The sequence below is a fragment of the Electrophorus electricus genome, chromosome 17 (assembly GCF_041902795.1).
Source record: "Electrophorus electricus isolate QZ-2024a chromosome 17, ASM4190279v1, whole genome shotgun sequence".
Lineage (NCBI taxonomy): Eukaryota > Metazoa > Chordata > Actinopteri > Gymnotiformes > Gymnotidae > Electrophorus > Electrophorus electricus.
Window position 1 is genome coordinate 1,117,501 of NC_137513.1, and position 24,686 is coordinate 1,142,186.

General features: G+C 50.1%; 1 protein-coding gene across 5 annotated transcripts in view; it reads right to left on the reverse strand.

Annotated features, from left to right (window-relative positions):
* nxn (nucleoredoxin) overlaps nucleotides 1-24,686 on the reverse strand; it is a 32,924-nt gene that overhangs the window by 6,763 nt on the left and 1,475 nt on the right. For 3 of the 5 annotated variants that reach the window (XM_027024698.3, XM_027024700.3, XM_081699978.1), the window contains exons 2-3: nucleotides 3,687-3,804; nucleotides 2,350-2,483 (exon numbers count right to left, since the gene is read on the reverse strand). In XM_027024698.3, the coding sequence (XP_026880499.2) occupies nucleotides 2,350-2,483; nucleotides 3,687-3,804 (252 nt within the window). Of the gene's footprint in view, nucleotides 1-2,349; nucleotides 2,484-3,686; nucleotides 3,805-13,293; nucleotides 13,386-24,686 lie in introns of those variants that run through there. The other 2 variants (XM_027024699.3, XM_081699979.1) reach the window with 2 other exon arrangements.

The following is a 24,686-nucleotide window of genomic DNA, read 5'->3' on the forward strand; positions in this document are numbered from 1 at the left end:
TGTATACCACTACTACTATAGACCCCATACATACTGCTGTATACTACTACTATAGACCCCATACATACTGCTGTATACCACTACTATAGACCCCATACATACTGCTGTATACCACTACTATAGACCCCATACATACTGCTGTATACTACTAAATACCCCATAGTACCCCATACTACTGTGGCCACACTTGGTACATGAGTACTCTGCAGTATGCCATCGGGAACACAGCCTCTGGCTCTCTGCTGTCAGTATCAGCACACAGCACCACACCCCTGTCATCCCCACACACCCACACCCCTGTCACCCCCACACCCCCGTCACCCCCACACACACCCCTGTCACCCCCACACACACCCTTGTCACCCCCACACACACCCACACCCCTGTCACCCCCACACACACACCCGTCACCCCCACACACACACCCGTCACCCCCACACACACACCCGTCACCCCCCCACACACACACCCCTGTCACACCCACACACACACCCACACCCCTGTCACCCCCACACCCACACCCGTCACCCCCACCCCTGTCACCCCCACACACACACCCCTGTCACCCCCACACACACACCCCTGTCACACCCACACACACACGCATGCTGTGATGGAATAACAAGCACACTGACGCATCAGGGTCCGTGTGCATTATGAATAAAGTGAGTCTGGGGGTCAGGGTTAGTGCTGTTGCACCCACACCCCCACCCACACCCACACCCACACACCTACAGCTGGAGTGTTTGCACACTGTGATTATCAGACTAAATGAACGCAGTTCAACTGGAGATTCCAAGTTGTTTTCATCCCAACAGCAGCACTCAATCCATAATATCTGTTTACACGTGTAATAATCCATCCACAGTATCTGTTTACGTGTATATCACTGTAATCCCACCTCAACTTACTGTGGCTGTCATTTAGTGTCCAGGCTAACAATGTTGAAACTATGACAAAAGTTACCATAACAACGAACAGCTCTAACAAGTGCTGTCAGCAAAACACAGCAAACCTTTAGGCCAGTGTGTCACGTCCCCCGGTCACACTGTATGGTGACACATGGCCTGCATGTCCACGCCCCGCCAACCACGAGAAAATAGCACTGACTGACAGTTCACAGCAAAGACTGCAGGAAAAGAAGGGTATGCAGAATAAATACTACAGCACCACAAAAACCTCATTTCCATGCAACATGTGATCCACATTCCTTTCAGTTCAGTCCGGTTCCATTTTTCTTTCTTTAGTGCTATTAACAAAAGCAGCGTGAATGGATTCCAGGTGTGGACCCCTCATGAGCACGCCAGAGATGGAGGATACTACGACACAATCATGCACTAAAAGTATACAAATACTCAGACTGAGGAAGCCGCCGAACTGGAGGGTTGAAATGGCCCGTCGTGGTTCATACGAAGGGGTTCTGTTAGTATGTACATGCCATGCCGCACGTCATAACCGCTCACACACACAATGCTGCACGTCACAGCCTCTCACACACACACACACACACACACACACACACACACACACACACACACACACACACACACACACACACACACACACACACACACACACACACACACACGGCAGCTGGAGGACTCTCTCAACTTTTATCTTTTCCATTTGCCAATGCACGATGTTGACATATGCAAATGAGGCTTCAGTACTGCTAAGAGCTGATTAATCGTGTTTTTATGCAACAACAAAAAGAAAACACACAATGACGTGTAACAGATCATCTCGCTCCATGTGAAGGTGCCTCGAAGAGTTTTGTGTTTGTAATCTCTCCACAACCCTGTGATCCTTTATCGTCTTTCTCTAGATGAGAGCACTGGGGGGAATTACACACAGTCGTCTGCTGCTGACAGTGAGGCAGACCGGTAGGCTTTAGCCATGTTGATTTAAACAATATTCAAAGTGAAGCCAGGCTGGACTCACACGACCTCACCATGACGTCCAACCTATTATGTGCAAGTCAAGGACGTGAAATCTAGGAAGTGAATTTTAGTGACATTATAATTCATCGTAATTTTCATTCTGTCAGTACTGCATGACTGCTTGTGCGTACAACAGTCTGAGTCTTCTGGTGTATGGAAAGACTCTGTGTTGAAGTGTCAGAATACACACACGCCCTCACACACCAGCATGGGCACACACACTCATGTGCATATACAAACATGTGTGCACACGCATGCACATACGCGCGCGCACACACACATGCAAACGCACACACGCAAACGCACACACGCAAACGCAAACACACACTTGTGCGCCCACAAGCACACACAAACTTGTACATGCACCCCCCACCCCAGAACATTCTCCTTCTTCCCCACACACACTCACCCAGTGTGCGGAGAAGTACACCCCCACACAGGAGCCCTCCAGGGAGCTGCTATCAGTGGTCTGCCTGTCACTTCTGAGCAGGGGTCCATCCACAACCTCTGCAAATGGCTTTGGGCCCCACGGGAACTCCAGACCTGCGAGACAGAGTGAGACTTTTTAGCATGCCTTTAATATATCAGATACCACTGCTAAAAAAATGACCTGAGACAGAGAAAGAGAACAAACTCATATCTCTCTCACACACACACACACTGCACACAAACCAATCCACACACACACACACACACACTGCACACAAACCAATCCACACACACACACACACACACACACACACACTGCACACAAACCAACACACACACACACACACACTGCACACAAACCAACACACACACACTGCACACAAACCAACCCACACACACACACACAAACCAACCTACACCAACCCACACACACACCCCAACACTCACACAAACCAACACACACAAACAAACCAACCCCCCCCACACACACAAACCAACCCCCCCCCACACACACACACAAACCAACCAACCAACCCAGACACACACACACACACACAAACAAACCAACCCACACACACACACACACACACACACACACACACACACACAGACAAATCAACCCACACACAAACACAGACACACACACACACACACACACAAATCAACTCACACACAAACACACAAACACACACACACACAAACAAACACACACAAACCAACCCACATACAACCCACCTGCTACCATGTTCATGCTACTAGTAGTGAAAGTGTTCCGCTAGCCAAATGTCCATATAGCAGTTGGCATATGGTCAGGAACTGGCCACTGATTAACATGGTAGGCAACACACACACACGATCACACATGAACACCAGCGCCATGCTTCATTAGTGTGACAGGGGAGTGTGTCACTGTGCTCATGGGAAAACCGCTCCCTCCTGAACTCTGTGATGCCAGACGCGGACCAATGGGGGATGGGTGCCATTCAGGAGCAGGAATATGCACATCTCAACTGTAGATGACAGCCACCTACATCCACCTTATACCAGTCCAGAATATCATATGCCCCTAACAAAGTCCAGGCAGGTTTCTGTCTTCGGACTTTCAGAGGCAGAAAATATTCTGTTTATAAGGAAGGAATCTGAGGGGAGGGTGGTGCGCGCTGTGAGGGGAGGGTGGTGCGCGCTGTGAGGGGAGGGTGGTGCGCGCTGTGAGGGGAGGGTGGTGCGCGCTGTGAGGGGAGGGTGGTATGCGCTGTGAGGGGAGGGTGGTGCGCGCTGTGAGGGGAGGGTGGTGCGCGCTGTGAGGGGAGTCCTCACCTTTAGGGTCGTCTCTTACCACCAGCAGACCGTTCCGACACACCACCTTTCCTGTGGCTGCATCCACAAACACAAGCGAGGGGATACTGGTCACCTTATACTTGTTCCACAGCTTCATCTGCATCGAATGAGCAAGAGAGGGAGAGGAGGAGAGGAGAGAGAGGAGGGGAGAGTAAATCTTTTGGTATCTCTAACATCCAGAGGAATAAATAAGAGGAGTTTACTCCTCACAACACACCTCCCCTCCCTTCTGATGCGTCTGGAAATAAACACTGCAGGTACAGAAATCACCGTTTCCTCCATTTTTACACCACCCATGTGCTTTTAAAATGTTCTGAAGTTGAACGGGCGCGTGGACGAGCAGGCCGATTTAACCGCGGCAACGTAGGCTCACCAACTCAGCGAGCTCGCGGAAGATCTCCCCCCGACCAAACGCAGCTCCCACGGCTCCGTTCCCGCGCGCACAGAACAAACCTGCTAAATAAATCAGCACGAGGCTTCTGAGTGGCTCGGCACTAGGCGCGTGACCGGGTGACCACAAGTCTGAGAGAACGTGGCTGGCCTCGCACTGGACAGAGATGTGACGCATGCAGTAGAAAACACCAAACACCTAAGGGCCCGCACAGACACATTTATGCAATAAAAGCGAGCCCACCAAGCAGTTCCAAGAAAGTGCCATCGCTCTTCAGTTAGGCACGGTACTACGGTGGCTGGGAAGACCCAAATACACAAGTATTTATTAATGCACAAAGCATATTCATCAAGATGACAACACGCGCTACAAATTCAGAAAACGCTTCATTCAAAATGACAGCACGCGCGCTACGTTTTGGAAATGCTGTCCAACTTCTGACAGTCACAACACAACGGAAGTGTCGTTTCCCGGGACACGGAGAGATTGACGGACTCCTAGAAGACCAGCGGAAGTGGGTGAAAAGTTCTGCTTGCGATTCCCAGTTGTGTGGTCAGGAGCATGTGTGGTACAGAACGAACAACTGCACGTATTCTGCTGAAGCTACAAAAATCACATTTAACACAACCCGGTTTCTCATCCCGGTGACGGCTCAAGCTGATCGTACCGGTCGAATGGCCTGGTGCAGCAAACGAGACCGGAGCCAGTGCTCTACACTAGTACGACGCTCGAGCTGGCTCGCTCTTCACGCGGAAACTGCGCCGTGTTACCCGGGATTATGTATGAGTGTCATATGACTGACCAATGACACAACTGCGCTAACGCGAAACATTACGGACCTCAGTGGCCTCCCAGCTGGACATGTGCTGTGGAGTAGGAGGGCTGGTGTAACTCACACTGCTGCTGCTCACGTTATATCATTTCACATCTCTCCCTTAGTTTGTCACACTAGAAACAAACTTCTACGCTGAACTGCAGTGCGTGTAAGTGTGTGTGTGTGTGTAAATTTGTGTAAGTGTGTGTATATATATATATATATATATATATATATATATATATATATATATATATATATATATATATATATATATATATGTATATATATATATGTGTGTAAGTGTCTAAGTAAGTGTGTGTGTGTGTATATATATATATACATATATATATATATATATATACATATATATATATATATATATATACACATATATATATATATATATATATATATATATATATATATACATATATATACATATATATATATATATATATATATATATATATATATATATATATAAAAAACTGTGTGTGTGTGTGTAAGAGTGTGTGTGTGTAAGTATGAGTGTGTGTAAGGTTCTGTACAAGGCTGATTTATTTTCAGGGGTGGCTCTGTGTTCTCTGGGTAGCCATGACTTTTTATATCGGTCAGTCTGGACTGCCAGGTTGTGTTCTCGCTCTCTCTCTCTCTCCTGTAGGAATACTACCCCCCATCCCCCTCCCCGCTCCATGTCCCTTTCTATCTTTCTCTCTCAGTTAAACAATAAAACCTTTATAGTGTGGCTGTTTCTGGAAGCTTCTCAGTGCTGTAGAGTTCTAGAGCTTCACGGAGCTGCGCCAACGTCGCTCTTCATCTCGGAGCGGTCCACATCCGTGCGGTGAGGCTGCTGGCCGCCTGCCTGTGCACATCCTGACACACTTTAAGCCTCTTAAGAACAGCTTGGTCTGGAATCTAGGAAGCGTCACCTCATTTGAGACCCTGAATCCAACTCAGTCTGCTGCTAAACCATCACAGACGTGACAGAGGCAGACATCAGGAACAGACGGGAATCACAGGACAGGAAGTCTGTCAGCCTCTGGTCATGAGTGGTCTGCCCCCAGCAGGGACAGCTACGATTTCATTGGCTCATTTTATGGGAGTGGCCTGCAGGTGTCTGGAGCTCTGTCCTGGCTGGTTTACAGCAAGAAGAAGGGTGGAGCCCAAGAGAGAACTCCACCCATGAGATCAGGGAAGTCGCCCAGCCCCCGATCAGTACATGCAGCGTCCCATCAATTCAGCTCCCGTTTCTGGACAGACGCTTGGCTGATGGGTCCCCTCTCCTCTGTGTCACGGTGTCTCCTGGCTGACTGGCGGGTGTTTGTGGACCCCTCCTCTGTGCCCACAGTGTCTGGAGTCCCTCCCTGGACTCTTAGATTTGATGTAGCAATAACACGCTGCGTTTATCACCTGAAACGTTCGTTTGCCAGACCATTGTGCAGTTCAGTTGCACAGCGATTCAAAGGCTAAATTGCTTTTGGATAGAGCGGTTTGGTTGCCATAGAAACTACCCCCCTAGTGAACACCTTCACAAGTAGACAAGACAGACACACACACACACACACACACACACACACACACACACACACACACACACACACACACACACACACACACACACACACACACCATGTCAAAGTCCCAAGCACAATGTGGGATCTTGAGGGATCTCAGCTAATAATTCAGTGATAAATTAAAGTGTTGGTGCAGAAAACAGATGCCAGAATGTCAAAGGGCTTAGTGAAGTAGCAGAAAACTGAGAAACAGACATGCACAGAAAAGAGAGGAAAGGAGAAAATGAGAGAGAGAGAGCGAGGGAGCGAGAGAGTGGGGGTGGGGGTAGAGAGAGAGCGGGGGTGTTGTTCTGTCGTTAGCCTAGCCACACAAAAGCTGCTTTCTGAAAGCGACTTTAATCTTGACTCCTGCTGCCTGTGGCACAGAGTGTGAGATTTCATTTAGCAGAGACAGCTGGCAGGATGGGGCGTCGACTGTGAGAGACGCACAGTATTGTGTCCCCTGCTCCGCCCCTGGACCGGAGAGGTGCAGGGTCAAAGGTCACTGAAGCAGGGGGAAAATTCCTTCCTCCTGCTTGACCTCTAACCACTACACCCCCCCCCCCCCCCCACACCAGGCCGTGTGTCTGCTAGGGTTTACTTTGCATAGAGTACAGACAACATATGCACATGACACAGTAGGCAAAGAAGAAAAGAAACAAGAACTCCTCCCCGCAACCCCCACACCCCCACACCCCCACACAGCGAGTGAGCGAGAGGGAGCCTGTGTGTGTGAGAACGAGAGCGAGCACACAGCAGACCTGACTTTCTCCATCCTTCATTAACATATGTGGGGCGGGGTCTGTCTGTCTGTCAATACTAAGCTGTGTTGGCATGGAGTAGCAGGTGTTACTGAAGTTAAATATCAATCCCTCCTCCTCTGAGGCTCCCAGCAGTGGAGCCGCAGCTGCTGTGGGTCTACACGCTGGAGAATGCCAGAGTCCCCCACCCAGCACACAGAGACCTCCGTTCTGCCAGCGTGCTCCCTCACACAGAGGATTGGGAAGGAGGCGGATCACCCAACACGGGAAGGGTAGTCAGCACAGACCCGCCGGAAACGGAGCAGACACTCGCCACACCCAAACACACACACATACACAAACGTCCCACAGGAGCTCCAAGACAGACGCTGGAACTAATGAATACACCACAACACAACATGGCCACGTTCACCACGGTACTGTCGGTGGCCCGGGTTGCAGGGGGCTCACACTTCCTTCTGACCTCTGCATGACCCGTGGAACTCCCATGCACACACTCTCCAGTGCTCTGGGGGAGTGTGAGCTGCATTTAATCTGCATTACCACATAATGTGGCTCATATCAGCTGCACCTCAGCCAGTTCAGCGATGATTGCACAACCCCTCAACCAATCAGCAATGATCATACACTCCCTCAGCCAATCAGTGATCACACACCCCACCCTAATCTCTTGATGTGTTTGTAAGGTATGACTGCAGGCTACAATCAAATGAGAGATTTTTTTTAAAAGGTTTTATTGAAACAAATGTGACTGAACCTACAAAAGTGACATACCAGTTAACACACGACGAGGTCATAATGCATGACATAGGTGAACATTACTAACTAGCATACATATCTCAGGTACAGCAGGCTCAGGTTTGGCTACAGTACAACAGCTCATCCTGTCTGCTTTTAAAACCACAGAAGACACAGTACCTACACACACACACACACACACACACACACACGCACATTAAGCTCGTCACACAATCGCTCGATTACTTGTGAAGGTCCGGGTCGTTGGGGGAGGGGCTTCACTGCAACACTGTAGCCTTTAGTCATGTCACATGACCTGCACCTAGTAAGGCGTAACCTCTCCTCCCCTCATTAAAACGTGCATGTGTGACACTCCTGGAGACCACCGCTACACAGCACGAAACTGAGGGGAATCTGGACAAGACCTCCACCAGTCACCTTTCTCTCTCACTCACACACACACACACACACACACACACACACACACACACACAATGTTTTTCTGAGCTGTGCTGCACTGTTGTCACAGTGATGTGTGTTACCATGCCTACTCCTAACACAAAGCTGTGCCACATGCCCATTAAGGAGCACTAGAGAGGTTTGTGTGTATCAGACATTTACTGGCTCTCCTATTACTGCTGGTACATTTAGTTCACAGTATTCTACTTTGGCAACCGGCCAGTAAAGCTAAACTGAATTAACACACCCACAGAAGCACACACACTGAGCCATGTTTGGACCAGGCTCTCAGACAAGGTTAGCTACATCGAGCTGCTTACTAATAACACATGGAGGATTTCATGGTTTCATGGAGGATCGACAGTCTGTTCAAGTCAAACACCCCCCAACTCAACCCCTTGCCTTAAATCAACCCCCCACCTTAACTCAACCCCCCCCCCCACACACAAACACACACACCCCAGCCCCTTCCTGTGTTCAGTCTGCCTGGCCTGTAACTGGAGCAGTGCCCACACCACCACAACAGTGCCCATAACACCCACCGCCACTCCTGGAGATTCAGCTGCTATGTTTAGAGGGGAGGCAGGAGTGTGTGTGTTTGTGTGTGTGTGTGTGTGTGTGTGTGTGTGTGTGTGTGGCGGAACAGCTGTCAGGTTACATTCAGGGTCATTTCTCTGCTCTGATGAACAACTCATGCAAGCTGCACTGGGGAATGGGGGAAGAGGTCAAAGGTCATAGCTTTAGCACAGAAGCAGTAACAACCTGGCCTTCAAACATCCTCTCTCTCCTCACCTCTCACCTTCCCATGAACCCCAGCGACCCACAGGGTTTTAAAACAGAGCTGTTGTCTGCAGGCCCCTAAAAACTACCATCCTACAGAGAACTGAACTCTCCCCAGCATGAGGAACACCATGCTGGAGGAAACCAAACACCACGCTCGACCTCATGGGTGTCTGAGGTCAGAGGTCACACACCCCTGTGGTGTCTGTGGAGCCCTGTGTCTGGAACTCGGGGCTCTGAGGGTCAGTGAGTTGTGAGTGTGAGCCCCTTCGACGCCCACACGAGCAGGCACGCCAGCATCCGCGGGTCTGGTCCCTCTCTGACTTATCAACCTCCTTCACCTCTTTGGTCTGAGCCCCTCAGGCGGAAGCCCCAAAGGCTAGCAAGCTAACAGACTAAGCTGACCCCAAAAAGCTAATGCCGCTAAATAATGCATGAAAGCCAATGGAGAACAGTTAGCACCATGCTAAAGTGCTTTAATGGCAGTGAAAGCGAACATGCCCTCAGGGATGGAGTCTGTGTGAGAGAAATCACTCTCAGGACCTCCATAATCCAGCCCTTTAACAGAGTGGGGGAGGGGCGGCGCTCCCGAGGGAGGCCGAGCTGGCTCATACAGATGTGTACTGAAGGTGATCATGACAAACTGTTTTTCTGAGCTGCCAAAGTTAAAACGCGTCATCATTCTTGCTGGGGCAGGGAGCGGCGTTGCCCCGGAAACAGCCCTGCTGGGGCAGGGAGCGGCGTTGCCCCGGAAACAGCCCTGCTGGGGCAGGGAGCGGCGTTGCCTCGGAAACAGCCCTCCTGGGGCAGGGAGCGGCGTTGCCCCGGAAACAGCCCTGCCGGGGCAGGGAGCGGCGTTGCCCCGGAAACAGCCCTGCCGTGGTGAGCAGCGGCCGGGCTTGGGAGAGCAGACGGAGGGAGCAAGACATCGTGATAGATATTACACTGAGACTGGTGGGCTGAGCAAGAAGGGGGGGCCTGCAGACTTCCTGCTGGAGATGCTTGGGAAGGAGCCGGGATACCCAATCACAAACCCACAGCTCCAGTTTATCAAGAGAGAATGAGAGTGTCAAGGCCACAAACTCTGCAGCATCCTAAATGTGGGAAATTTTAAAGACGCATGTCTGGCCTCCTATGGAATTGAGTGCTCACAATTCACGGAGGTCACGCAGCAGTGCAGAGAGAGAGGGTTCTGACCCACGTGGAGCAGTTGTTCAGTGGAGCGCACGGACCACAGGGAACAGCGGCGCTCCAGGGAAAAGCGGGCAGGGTAGCCTGGAAAGAGTTTGTCAGGACGTGGAGGAGACACATCTGAGCCGCAGTGGCGACAGGCGGCGTCCCGTGCTCTCACGGGACACGGGTCTGACCTCGCAGTGTGGGACACACGGAACAGACAGCTCACCACACACAGGAGCCCAAGAGGAGACACTGGACACTGTTAACGCTGACCAGAGAATGTGAGACGCATGCACACGCGCGTGTGTGTGTGGGTGTGAGAGCGAGTGAGCAGGCATGTGAGGGCTGTGCTGTTTACAGTGTGCCGTTAAAAAGTAACCAGGGGTATCTGAGATGTCGGCGTGTGTATGCCAAAGTTATACAACACTGTCCTGATGTCGGAGACCGCAGCCGTATTGTCTGGCATTCGTGCCAGAGAAAAAGCCACAGCCAGATCCACGGAGCCCCTGCTGCCAGCAGACGGAGGACGTCCTGCAGAACAGCAGAGGAGACTCCGAGGGGACGTCTGTCACTGCAGTGCAGAATACCACACGCAGACATGGTACTAACCCTGAGAGATACCCCAGGCTCTGGGGCCCGGCGAGGGACTGCCGCCATGGCACCGGTGTAGGTGGGAGCCGGTGGTCCCAGCGTTCCCATTCACACTGTGGGATCTGTTCGTCTCCTTGTCACAGACAGATGTGTAGGGGAAGAGTAGGGCTGGAACACAACAGCTGGATTAGCTAAACAGAAGAGGCCCTCGGCTGCCATGAGCAGGGAGCACAGAGAATTGGACCGTGACCACAGGGAGAGGCAGACGGACACGGGCGCTCCCACAGACAAACTCGGAGCTGCTACAAGCTTTGATCATCCTAGCAAGGCAGCAGACTGTCCTGAAGAATGCCACTCTCATTGCACGCCACCCCAGCTTTGTTTAGTGGAACACCGTTAACCATGAAGGACATTTTAATTCATTACTAAACAACATTCCACCAGCATAACCTCACATAACCTCACAAACAGCAGAGTCAGGACCCTAACAAAGACCCCCCACAGCAAGCAGGACTCTGCTGCGCCCCCTGTGGGGTAGGCAGACATGCACATTTGTGGGCATTTAAGAGAGCTACGAACTGGACGGTGACCCTTTCATGTATTACAGCACTGACCCTGTTTACAGAGAACAGACCACTCTAGTCAGAGAGGATTCTCTCTGCTGACTCAGCTCCAGGGTTACTGGAAACCCAGACATTTAATAGAAAAGCAATAAAGAGACGTGTGGGGAGGGGCCTGGCCCTGAGACCTGTAAAACAGGAACTGCCCAGCTCAATACCGGACTCTGGGGCATGCTGGGTGATTTACAGCACGCCGTACGACGACCCCAGCAAAGCTCAACCTGAAGACCAGCAGACTGTACAGTGATCTGTCCCAGCCAAACACCTCTGACCAAGTGAGTAGCGTCTGGAAAATGCCATCGCCTGCACAGACCTGCTTCCTGTGTCACCAGGAAACGCTACCTGGGACGTGACGTCCTCCGCAGATGCGTGAGAACAACCACACCTTTTCTCACCAGGTGGATGAGGGAAGGTCTGTGTTTAACAGAAGAGCTGATTCTCCTCAGCACTGTTCCCGAGTTCCTTCTACTCAAGACACAGTTAAGAAAATGACGGATTTCAGCTGCCGCGCCTCCTCGACACACTGCAAGCCAGCAGAGAGAAGCCGTTTTGTCAAACTTTATTTATGGCGCAGTGACAGGAATGTGACCACGGGGGAAACCACACTGCCTGGTTTATGCTACTACACATCGTTTTTGTTAACCCTCTACTTTGAAAATGTCTTAAAACCCATTCAGAAGAGTCAGTTGTACTGACTGTGGTGAAACTCTGAGGGAGCTCGCTGGCCTGATGGGAAAGTGGAAATAAAACCTCACAGCACCACCTAAAATCCTGACACGGGTTTTAACAGGCACACGCGACGACAGACCAGTCAGTCTGCGCTTGAATGCCCCTTTCGATCTGTTTATCTTCCTCCGCTAGGTTTTCTTTGTCCTGAACACACGGCTCAGAGCAGTAAGTCAGTCAGACTCCTTCTCCTTCCACACCTGTGGAAGTTAGACTGAGAAAATCTTTATCTGCGCTTGTGTTCGGCGAGGACAGAATGCCCAGGTACGAGGTGTGTGACCAGGACTGCAGCGGTGCTGGCCGGTCGGACTCTTGCTTTTTTGTGGAGAACACTGGACTGGACTGGACTGGTTCGGTGCAGCTCGAACTGGACAGAATAAGAAGGTGTTTTTTTGTGTTGTGTTTTTGTGTGTGTGTGTGTGTGTGTGTGTGTGTGTGTGTGTGTGTGTGTGTGTGTGTGTGTGTGTGTGTGTGTGTGTGTGTGTGGGGGGGGGGGGGGGGGGGGGGGGATTATTCTACTTACTGAGCAACAACAACGCCGTCTGCGATTACGGCTACGAGACCAGAGACGTGAAAAATGACCAGAGGACAAAAGACGTGAAATAAGCGAGGTTATGCTACACAACCTCGCCGAGATGATGTCCACCGAGAAAACGGAGCTCCAGCTCTCTCCCTCTCTCCCTCTCATTACCCCTCTCTCTCGTTTGTTCACTGACTCCATATCCATTTGGCTTGTTGGTTGTTTGTTTATATACCTACTGGCCACCAACGATACCACTGTGCCTCCACAGGCAGTAACGACCGGAGGTTCTCTGCACTTTCACGCAGGTAGAAGACCATGGACACAGAACTAGACCCATGACCCCATGACCTCCACTGAGCCTGGGGAGCCTCATCTGCATCTCATCACACACGCATACACACTGCTCCACACACACTACTCCACATGCTACAGGTAAAACAAGGTTACTCACTATACCAAAGGTAATCAGATCCCAGTGTAGGATACAGGCAATCAGATCCCAGTCCTCAGGTTCCAGGTCCTACAGGTTTTCCACCTTCCCTTTATCTAGGAGTCAGGGATGATGACAAAGTGGACAACCAGTTACATTAATCATTTAATCAACTACAAGGGATTACAAAATCCAGGATTTGAATTCTAAGTACAGACTTGAATCCCACGTCTCTATAAGTTCACTTGAATTCCTGGTTGGTGGAGAAGGTAGAGCGTTCCAAAGGAAGCAGCTTGCGACTAAGGACAAACCAACCACTGACAGCCTGTGGCAGTCTGCTAACATCCACGGAGTCGTGGAGCAGGACGATAGTCTGCCGATCTCTGACCCCCCCCGCACGGCGTGTCTGACCCGGCACAGTGTCTGGACCGATGCTATGGGTAGGAGGCAGAGTGCAGCACAACCTGGCCAGCTGTGGTCCGGTCTACTGTGGGTCAGGTCTGCTACAGACATGGTCTAGGCAAAAACAAATAGTTTTTGCAGCCATATATATCTGGTGGGATTAGAGCAGTTAAAAAACAAAATCAGGACACTTCTTACAGAACAAAAAAAACAACTCTCAGGCCACAGTAGACCAGACTGTGGAACCAATGATCACTCAGCGGCCAGTGGTATCAGCAGCCTTCTCTTCTCTACTTTCCTACTCTACTATTCCCAGCCCTTCGCTACCCATTTCTGATGGATGAGAGAATTAAACAACAGCGATGTGTAATGTTCAGTTGGTTTTCAGTAATCATGGATGTTGGGAGAACATTCCGTTGGACTGAGACAACCCGCCCCCCTCGCCATTCCCGCGGCCATAAACAGCAGCCAAAATGCGAGCTATCTGAAATAAAGCCCGTGTATCTTCGCTGACAAATCCTGAGGGGTCTTCTTCTCCTCCAGGCCCCCCGGGACTGCAGCATATTTATGATCGCAAGCCCTGCCAGGAAATATAGGGATGCTGCAAAATGATTCCTGCTGTATTAAGAGACATTCCAGGGCTGGGGCTTGGAAGACTGTTCAGTGGGCAGCCAAGTGGGTCGACATTACCATCCCGAGCCAAGGCAGCACACCAAGGAATCTAAAGACCAAAAGCCACATGAAAAACTTTGGGTTGTGGTGGATTCATATCTTATGTTTCGTAGCTTTATCAAAGCAATAAATAAATCAGCATCCGATGACCTTGAACAGACAAACGTATCCATCCAGACTTCAGGGGGCCTTTTCAACAAAACCCACCGAGGAATCTCACTGAGAGGGTTACGGAGGACCAGGAGAACGAACCCTCCACCTCTCAGGAGACCAGAACGCAGCCCTCCACCTCTCAGGAGACCAGAACGCAGCCCTCCACCTCTCAGGAGACCAGAACGCAGCCCTCCACCTCTCAGGAGACCAGAACGCAGCCCTCCACCTCTCAGGAGACCAGAACGCAGCCCTCCACCTCTCAGGAGACCAGAACCCAGCCCTCCACCTCTCAGGAGACCAGAACCCAACCCTCCACCTCTCAGGAGACCAGAACGCAACCCTCCACCTCTCAGGAGACCAGAACGCAACCCTCCACCTCTCAGGAGACCAGAACGCAACCCTCCACCTCTCAGGAGACCAGAACGCAACCCTCCACCTCTCAGGAGACCAGAACGCAGCCCTCCACCTCTCAGGAGACCAGAACGCAGCCCTCCACCTCTCAGGAGACCAGAACGCAACCCTCCACCTCTCAGGAGACCAGAACGCAACCCTCCACCTCTCAGGAGACCAGAACGCAGCCCTCCACCTCTCAGGAGACCAGAACGCAGCCCTCCACCTCTCAGGAGACCAGAACGCAGCCCTCCACCTCTCCGGGTCTCTCACTGGCTCCTCATTAGCTAAACTGCAGCATTTTGTTTAGAAATATCTATAGTTATGACTTGCGACCAAACTATATTTTCCACATCTAATGATTACTCCACCTGTAGTGTGTAGAATAAAACTAAAAAAGACATCATTTAGCTGTGTGAAATCTGCTGACCTTGTCACAAGTCTAGACGTGTGAACTGGCGTTGACAGCATTTGGTAATAAAACAAATATATAAATCTGATTGGTGAAGGTTTTAGAGCTCGTGTGTGTGTGTGTGTGCGCGTGTGTGCGTTGTGAGGTATGAGTAGGAAAACAAACAAGAGCTCCAGCTCCTCTCTGCATCACTCACCTCTCAGCTACACTCCCCTCTCTGCATCACTCACCTCTCAGCCACACTCCCCTCTCTGCATCACTCACCTCTCAGCCACACTCCCCTCTCTGCATCACTCACCTCTCAGCCACACTCCCCTCTCTGCATCACTCACCTCTCAGCCACACTCCCCTCTCTGCATCACTCACCTCTCAGCCACACTCCCCTCTCTGCATCACTCACCTCTCAGCTACACTCCCCTCTCTGCATCACTCACCTCTCAGCTACACTCCCCTCTCTGCATCACTCACCTCTCAGCTACACTCCCCTCTCTGCATCACTCACCTCTCAGCCACACTCCCCTCTCTGCATCACTCACCTCTCAGCCACACTCCCCTCTCTGCATCACTCACCTCTCAGCTACACTCCCCTCTCTGCCTCACTGCATCACTCACCTCTCAGCCTCTCTGCTCAGGCTGCCAGTCAGTGGTTGATTGCAGCTCATTAACCAAAACCTTCCAGTAATGTACTGGTATCAATAGCCAGTGAGTGATCCAGTGGGACTGTGTGCTCATTCACAGACATGACCAAGCCAAGGTTACGTTGCTATTACAAACACATGGGCGACTCCTTTATGGAGAGGCTGTACTATTCTGACCACATTTTCCACATCATCTGAGGACTTAATTGATCAAAGTCCTCCTAAACCCCCAGGAGGAACATCTGAGTTTGGTCCCAGAGCTCAGAGGAAGCGGTTATAGGAACCACGTCCATATTAGTACCATCTGCATCATCAGTACTACAAAGACCAGTGCTGCAGATGCCAGCACAGGCACACACACACGGTTTTGCTAAGAGCACAAGACAGTAAGCAGCTGTCAGGTTAACCACCCACTGCAGTGACATTTCATCTTCTGGCTCTGGTTGTCATGGACACGGAATCACACTGTAAACAGACAGAAAGCAATCAACACTGTGTAGCGGATTTAGACAGCAGCCTTTTAGGACTGGACAAAAAGTCCTGCCACATCAGGGAGAAATCTGGGTAAAAGACAGAGGGAAACAGACAGTAGTGAACGAGAGAGAGGGAGAGAGAGGGAAAGAGAGGAGAGAGAGACAGAGATGTGAAAGTGATGATAAAACTCTGGATAAAAGGCCCAGTGGAGCGCCTGTCTGACACAAGGTGCTAATTTTAGATCTTCCTATCTCCCAGGAAAACTGTCTCTGCCTCCCAGACAACACAGCCACACACCAGCAGGTTCAGGAGGCTCTGGTAGGCACAGATCTGAGTAGGAGGCCTGGGACACACACACACACACACACACACACACACACACACACGCACACACGCACACACGGACACGCGCACACGCGCACACACGCACACACGCACACACGCACACACGCACACACGCACACACGCACACACACACACACAGGAAGTAGAATGAGGCATAGCCCTGTTGCTGGCATGAAGCCCAGCCAATCAGAGCCCAGCCCACCACAACCAGGTCAACCTCCTGGACTGGGAAGAGCCAAACACAAGCCGCACAAAAGCCATACGGACCATGCAGCAAATACAGTCCGGGCAGGAACACCGGAAAGCCAGCAGGGGATCTGGCCTTCAGGGCAGGCGAGAAGAGGGGAGGGGGGGAGGGGGCGATTAGCTGAACCAACCGTCAGGGGGCTGTGGTTGGAGCCTGAGAAAGTGTGTGTGTGTGTGTGTGTGTGTGTGTGGAGTGGCCCAGGAAACCACCATCTGAACAGAGCAGCAGGGAACTCCCATCATGGAGATCCTAAAAGAGAAACCCTGCTGTTCTCCATGAGAAAAGGTCCTGAGGATCCATTCTTTAGCAGACCAACCCACAGCTCAGGGGCGGGGTTATGGGCAGGTTAACTACTTGTGTGCGAGGTTTGGTTTATGTTGGAGAACAGGAGGGTTCAGACAACACACTGCCGTTTGTCAGGACCGGAGAACCAGCTGAGAAACTCACCAAAGTCTGCCAGCACCATGACCCTGCTGAACGTTAACAACCGCACAGCAGAGAACAAGCAGAATGCCCTGCTGCTCAGCTGGGCACCTTCGACAGAAACGACGCTGCTGCAGCTATAAGAGATCTGAAGTCCAGATGTACACAGAGGGGAAACAAGCGCACAAAGAAAAGACAAAAAAATATTCATGAAAAAAAGAGTGAATATTATGACCTAATGGGAAAGTCAGTATATGAGAAACAGTGAGAGGATGGGTGAGGGAAATGAGCAAGATTAACAGCCCCAGGAAGATGAGGAAGGCCACTCTTCCTCGTCTCCTTTGTGTTTGCACTGAAGGGGCCTCCTCAGGCCAATCAGAGGCAGCATGAGAGGAGCCAAACCCGTGTGTGCAACCCCCTCTCTGGGTGAATAAAGGTCTGGAGGGACCATCTTCACACTTAAGTGCCTGTTCACACACTCTCACAACCATGCCCTGCACACCACTAAACTTCAGCTATATTTATGATTCAAACACCCCCCACCCACCCCGTTCACACTACACCCACCCATACCACAGCTGCTCCGTTACACGGAAACCTCAAACCAAACGTCAATCTTCTCAGACACCAGAACTACTGGCTGTGAATTTTCTCTGCCATACCACAAGCAGGAAACCAGGGGAAGGATATCCCAGAATTCCAGACTAGCAGGGGAAGGATATCCCAGAATTCCAGACAGCTTCCCATCATTCAAAGCCATTCCATTCCATCAGAGAAAACAACAAAAAGAGTGAGGGTGAAATAAGAGAGAGGGCGAGGGAGAGAGAGAGAGAGACAGGAGAGAGAGAGAGAGAGAGAGAGACAGGAGAGAGAGAGAGAGAGATGGCGAGGGAGAGAGACGGGTGAGACGGGGAGAGACAGGAGAGAGAGAGACAGGAGAGAGAGAGACAGGAGAGAGAGAGAGAGACGACAGGAGAGAGAGAAGGCGAGGGAGAGAGACAGGGGTGAGACGGGGAGAGACAGGAGAGAGAGAGACAGGAGAGAGACAGGGCGAGGGATGAGGACATGGTGATTTTGACCCTGGGTAAACATTCATGTTCTGTTCCTGGATCAACATCACTATCGCCCAGTTGTGACCTCAGACAGGACATTAGCCAGCTCCCCTCTTGAAGACCAATCAGACTCCTGCGTCACGGATGAAGAGGCAACACAACAAACACACATACATCGTCAACTACCCCTCACGGGCATTAGCCCTCCACTAATGCACTGATGGACAGAGCTGATCCAGGAACAGAACTTAAATGGATGTCCAGGATGAGGCTCCACGACTTGGCATCATGGGGTACAATACACACACACACACACACACACACACACACACACACACACACACACACACACACACACACCAAGCTGGACTTGGACTATAATCCTTATTTATAAATATGGTGAGTGTGGAAAAATTAAACTACAACAAAAATGGAAAACTAATTCACTTTCAAACTTAATTAGCCGAGGACTTTGATCAAATAGCTTCCAAGTTTAGTCTGAACTGAACACAAACATTCAAAGCTCTGGAGTCACAAAGCTCTAATTATCCACCACCATCATATTCACACAAACCTAAACTGCAAAGATTTGGTTTTAAAAATGCAGAGACTGAAGCTTTAAACTTTCACAACAAACAGAGGGTCTGTGTTACTGACGTCACTACAGTCCGGGGGCCAGTCTTAATTATCCCTCTTATTATTATTATTATTATTAATAAAGTTTTATAGCTGGTCTCTGTTTCAGACCTCCAGTGGAAACCCTCCCCACCCTACAGAGGTCTCTTTAGCTCCCAGCACACAGGCCTCGCATGCAGAGTGTCAAAGCTTTGATTTACTGCTTGCTGAATATAAACATTCACATACAACCCCTTAACTTTCTTCTGTTAAAGAAATACAATGTACGTATGAATATGAAAAGGAACAATGTACATATGAAAATGAAAGCACAACATACATATGCTAAAAGTGCTAATGTGGAGGATTATTTTTCAGTTTCATTAATATTAATAGGGTTAGTTGTGCATTAACGTAAACATGACATCACGCTAGCTGGCCTGTATTAGCTCACTGCTCACGTTTGTGCTTTCCGTCTAATGGCTGTGGCTGGAATTCCTCTTTGTTACTGATTCGGTTCAAACAGAGTGAAGATGCATCGCTGCTGTGTCTTAGGCGTCTTGTGCTGGATGTGTAACTCTGACCCGCTCAGAGAGGGATCACGCAATCAGCTTAATATTTGACTCTCACAGAACAAAGCATGCCGGCGATCCCAGCGAAGGCGTCTAATTATCTGGGCACTTCCACCCAAAGGTGAGCCGGAACCTCTTATACTCCGGAGACACCCCGGCCCCTTTCATAGCTCCCAGAGTCGCTCCCACCGCCCGCTCAAAAGACTCACTGAACACGATTCATCAAAACGGAGATTGCGGCTGCTGCACGGCCCCCTGCCCCAGGCTCGAGCCCAGCGGGAGGTTTACACTTCAACACACAAGCCTCAGCCCCGGCCGGGGGTCCGGACACGCTGATGAGCATCTATGTTCTGCTGTTTCTCAGTGTAGAATCACAGCATCAAATTAAAATGATCCAGGATCTTTTTAAATGCTGAAATCAAACTGAATTTAAATCTTTTTCATGTTTTAAAAAAAAAATTCAGACTGTAAAGCAATAATGAAGACTCCATCAAACTATGCAGAGGAAAAGCCCCGTACTTAAAGAGCAGAAAACCCCATCAGTTTTTCCTTCAGCTCAGAAACGCCCTGAAGGAGTGACGGGTCAGCACCATGCAGCCTGGCCTGCAGAGGAGGCCATCTTCACACGGACACCGGAGGTCCAAACAGCACCCCGTGTTGCTGCTCTAGTGCTGAGCCCAGCCAGGTCCTCAACCTTCCTCACACATGTCTGCTTCCATTTCTACACATTTCCAGACCTCTGCAAGATTCCAGCTCCTTCCCAACACTTTCATCGCATGGCACACACACAGCTCAGCACTGTGGAGCTCTTATTTCTTCACCAGCGCCCTTCACACCACATAAAGTGGAAATTCAAACACAGAGAACATCCTTCTAGGTGTAAAAAACAAACCCTGACCTCTTCGTACACCAACCTCCACCATCCTACACACACCAACCTCCACCCACAGTTCTGCTTTATGCGAATGTGTGAATTCTGCAGTGACTCAGTTATGAGCTGAACAGTAGACCATTACCTGAGAAGAAACTCAGTATTGTCTTCCAGATTTTCCAAGCCTGCATGGATGCTTGCTTTGGAAACAGACTGGGAGTCTGAGGCACAGCGATCACGTGACACACTTTGACCAAAAAAAAAAACAAAAAACCCAACAGAATTTCTCACAAGATCAGTAAGAACCATGTGGGTTTTAGCTTCACAGTGGTGCAGGAAGTTGTCAGAGAAGCAAAAAGGATCTGGATTCTTACAGGCGAGAGCGAGTAATGACCAGTCCATGACCCGACAAGGGCCCAGGTCCGAAACACCTGCCAGGTTCCCGAGCAGCTGCTCACACACATCTGCACTATGGCGAGATCTGAAGGGAATGGTTTGTTTCGGGACTGAGGAACTTACGAGCCACTTCTGCACCGGAGATGCACACATGCTGGGGAAGTGCACCGGGGACGTGCACGTGCTGCAGGGTGATAGTCCTGTTATTATCCTGCAACCTCAGTCAACCGGCAGCATCTCGCATGCCCAGCCGGCCGAACAGAGACACGGGCCAGCTGTGCGGGAACGTCCGCTACCTTCAGTGGAAAAAAAAGTGAAAGCGGACTGAAGAGTCTGATGACATCACACTACAGTCTGGAAAAAAACTGAATCTCCATCTTTCCAAAAGCAAATTTCCAAATTCGTCTGCCAGAAAGGGAAGACGCCTCTTCTTTCAAGGAGTCAAAGCATCAACTGCAGACACCAGGGATTTGTTGATGTCTGCCCCCCCACCGTGTCAGAGAGACGTCACTGACCAAGCGAACACGCCTCTGCCTCAGAGAGAGCTTACTGAGTGAGTGTGGGTATTTGTCCCCAATATCTTTAAAAGCAACAACAGCAAGCATATAGTAAACATGAAAAAATACTTTGAGCTAGGACACGAAAACAAAACAAAACAAAAAAAACAAAGCCAACCCCCAAAAAAAACAACCGCCAAAAAAATTAAATAAATAAAATAAAAAAAGAAACGAGTCTTTGGGGACTGAAACTATTATGGAGTCTTTAAGCAGGAGACATTGGCAGAGGCCCGGCACTGAGGAGAGGACCATGTCCACAGGCTCATGGGGTCAAACGCAGCATCTGGATCTGAACAGCCCAGCACTGACACACGCATCTCCGGAGTCTCACACTCCCGAACTTCACGCAACAGCAGCACAATGTCTCCACCTGCAAACCCGCAGAGTGAGGTGGTTATCGTTGCTAGTTGTTGTTAGGGGAAGCCCCTTTACCTCCATACCACCCCCTACAGGTCAGGCCTTTGTCAACACGCTGAAGTGTAGCTGAGGTTCAACAACAATGAACTTCCTTCCATTCCTGTGGAGTTCTCCAGCTTCTGTTCTGCTCCTGGACTCCTCCTTAATCTGTTCTTGGAATTATCCACCCACAGCGCCCAAAACGTTGTCTTCAGTACTGGCCCTGATGTTCCCAGAATTGATGGGTTTGTGGCCTGGCTGTACGGGTCAGGCTGTAACAGTCCATTTGATCATCAGTTGCTCGAGTGAAGGTGACGTGTGAGCCACGTGCACGTCTCCTCCACACGGACTACAATCCCAGGGTTGTCCTTGGACCGCCAATTTGTCCGAGGTCGCAGCCCACCAGCAATTGTTGACCATCTCCTGTGCAGCCGGGGTAGTGTCAGGTTCCCCGGGGGAGGAGGGGTTTCTACTCTGAATACGTAATTCAAGCCCTGGGAGAGCAGCCATGACCATGTTTCTATTATCATAGCTCACAGTGCTGACAGTCTGAGGGCTGCACTGTGAAAAGGTCTGGGAGTCCAGACAGGTAAAGTCCAGTCAGTTTGGTAAAGGGAGCATCACTAAAGCCACGGGAGGAGGCTACCAGGCCCTGGACCCACCGACACAACCCAGCGGGAACCTTTTCCTCGTCCTGGTCTGTCAGCCGCAGTCTTTACACAGAACCAGACGGAGGGAGGAAAGCTGAGACTTTCTTGACCGACTGAACGTTGGTGCCCGGTGACAGCAGCCCTGGACCCTCGCAACGAGCTCCTGGCAGCTGGGTGTGCGCGCACAGGTCAGCACACAGGTGCGCCTCCCTCGCCTCTACACACACGTCATCATACCGCCACTGCTTAAGGGCAAGAAAGTTCCACGGGACTCGGGCCTTTGACAGCCGCGATGATGTCACTGACGGGTGGCTGGCGTGAATGCCCGCTGCGGTCAGGAGGCCTTAGTCACAGCACACCCACGCAAACCCACGGACAGATCCAGGCCGCTAACGCAAGTCTGGCTAATGTGTGTGTGTGTGTGTGTGTGTGTGTGTGTGTGTGTGTGTGTGTGTGTGTGTGTGAGAGACCTGGAGGGACAGAGGATAGGAGGGAGAGGTGGAAGAGTGTGAACAGAAGATGGACCAGGAGATGAGGGGCTGAATTTAAGAGAAAGAGTATTTAAGAGAAGCAAGAACTGAAGTCAGGAATAAGTCAGAGAGAGAGAGAGAGAGAGAGAAAAAGAGAGAATTACTGACCAAATGAGAAATGAGAACAGCCCCTGAGATATCCCCAACCGCAGGGCGGCTCAGATCAGGCCATTGTATCTCTCACACACACACACACACACACACACACACACACACACACACACACACACACACACACACACCACATCCGCAGAGTCCGTCAGGCTGAAATGGGAACACATCCACTCACTGCTGTGCTGGTAGACCTACTTCACCAGGACATCTGGTACCAGTTTCACCTTTTTACGCAAGAACGCATTGCAAAAGAAAGAAAGTATGTGTGGCTAACAAACGGCACAATAAACAATAGCAGTTCTTTATTATTATTATTGCAGCATTCCGATGACATTCCCGCAGCCACCTTCAACTGAAACTTCTACATTGAAAATGAGCCACAGCTAAGGCCCCGCCCCACAGCTAAGGCCCCGCCCCACAGCTAAGGCCCCATCCCTTGGCTAAGCTAAATTGAAATGAAATTAAAAATTAAAAACCAAAACAATAACGCTTAAGTTTAATGAAATCACTGCCTCACTTATATAAGTAAAACACCTTGACCAAACTCCCCAAGCTCAACGCACTGTAAGCTAACATCAGTAACAAGAATACCATTTTTTGCAAAACTGTAACGTCTGAAAAATGACTCATGTTAAATCATTTTCCATCATAGCGCAACAAACAGAAAACAGTCCTGCAAACCTAGTGACGTAATCTTGAAATGACATTTTAAGCCAAAGGAAAGTTCAGTCAGTTCATTCAGACAAATTCAGTCTTTAGGCAGAGCTAAATAAAGCATGCACGTACATGTACTTGACACGTGCTCTGCTGGGACACCGCGAGAGGCGAATATTAAGCAGGGGTCGCGACTGTTTCTCCTCGTGACTCCCAGATGTCATCGGGGATTTAATTCCAAACTTGTTTGTTATGACTGAATTCATGTCAGAAAGGAGCGCAGCGCATCCAAACGTGGCTGCGGACGGTCTACAAGAAGAACACATCTGAGCGCCTTCTGCAAACTTGGTGTCAGCCAAGCACGCAAATCATGGCAGGGTTATTCATTACAAAATGCTAATATGTGCCGAAGTGGAGAGCACGCGAGTTTGAGCAATGAGGCATAAATTGATACCAACAGAACGGCAAATCGGAACATGACCCAGATGCATGTTACAGCAGAACAGAACGGAACAGTACAGAACAAACAGTTACCGGGACAGGGGGCATTGCGCAATACAGTGTAATGCAGACTGGCCAAGGATTATGAAAGTAAAGACACAGGCCATAAAACACTACTACAGGAACAGGAAAGCCTCTTGGCCATCCCAGTCTAAACTGGCTGATGGACACTGATCTCAAATACACGGTTTAAAATATAACCGTCACGCTCGTCTCTGTTTATTTACAAACTTCATGTACGCCATGTTTACAGTGTGATCAAATCATATTACTATGCACGAATATTTTCACGACATTATATGACGCGGAGGAAAATAATTGTTCAGTACTCTTACTGGCTGAACGCGCAG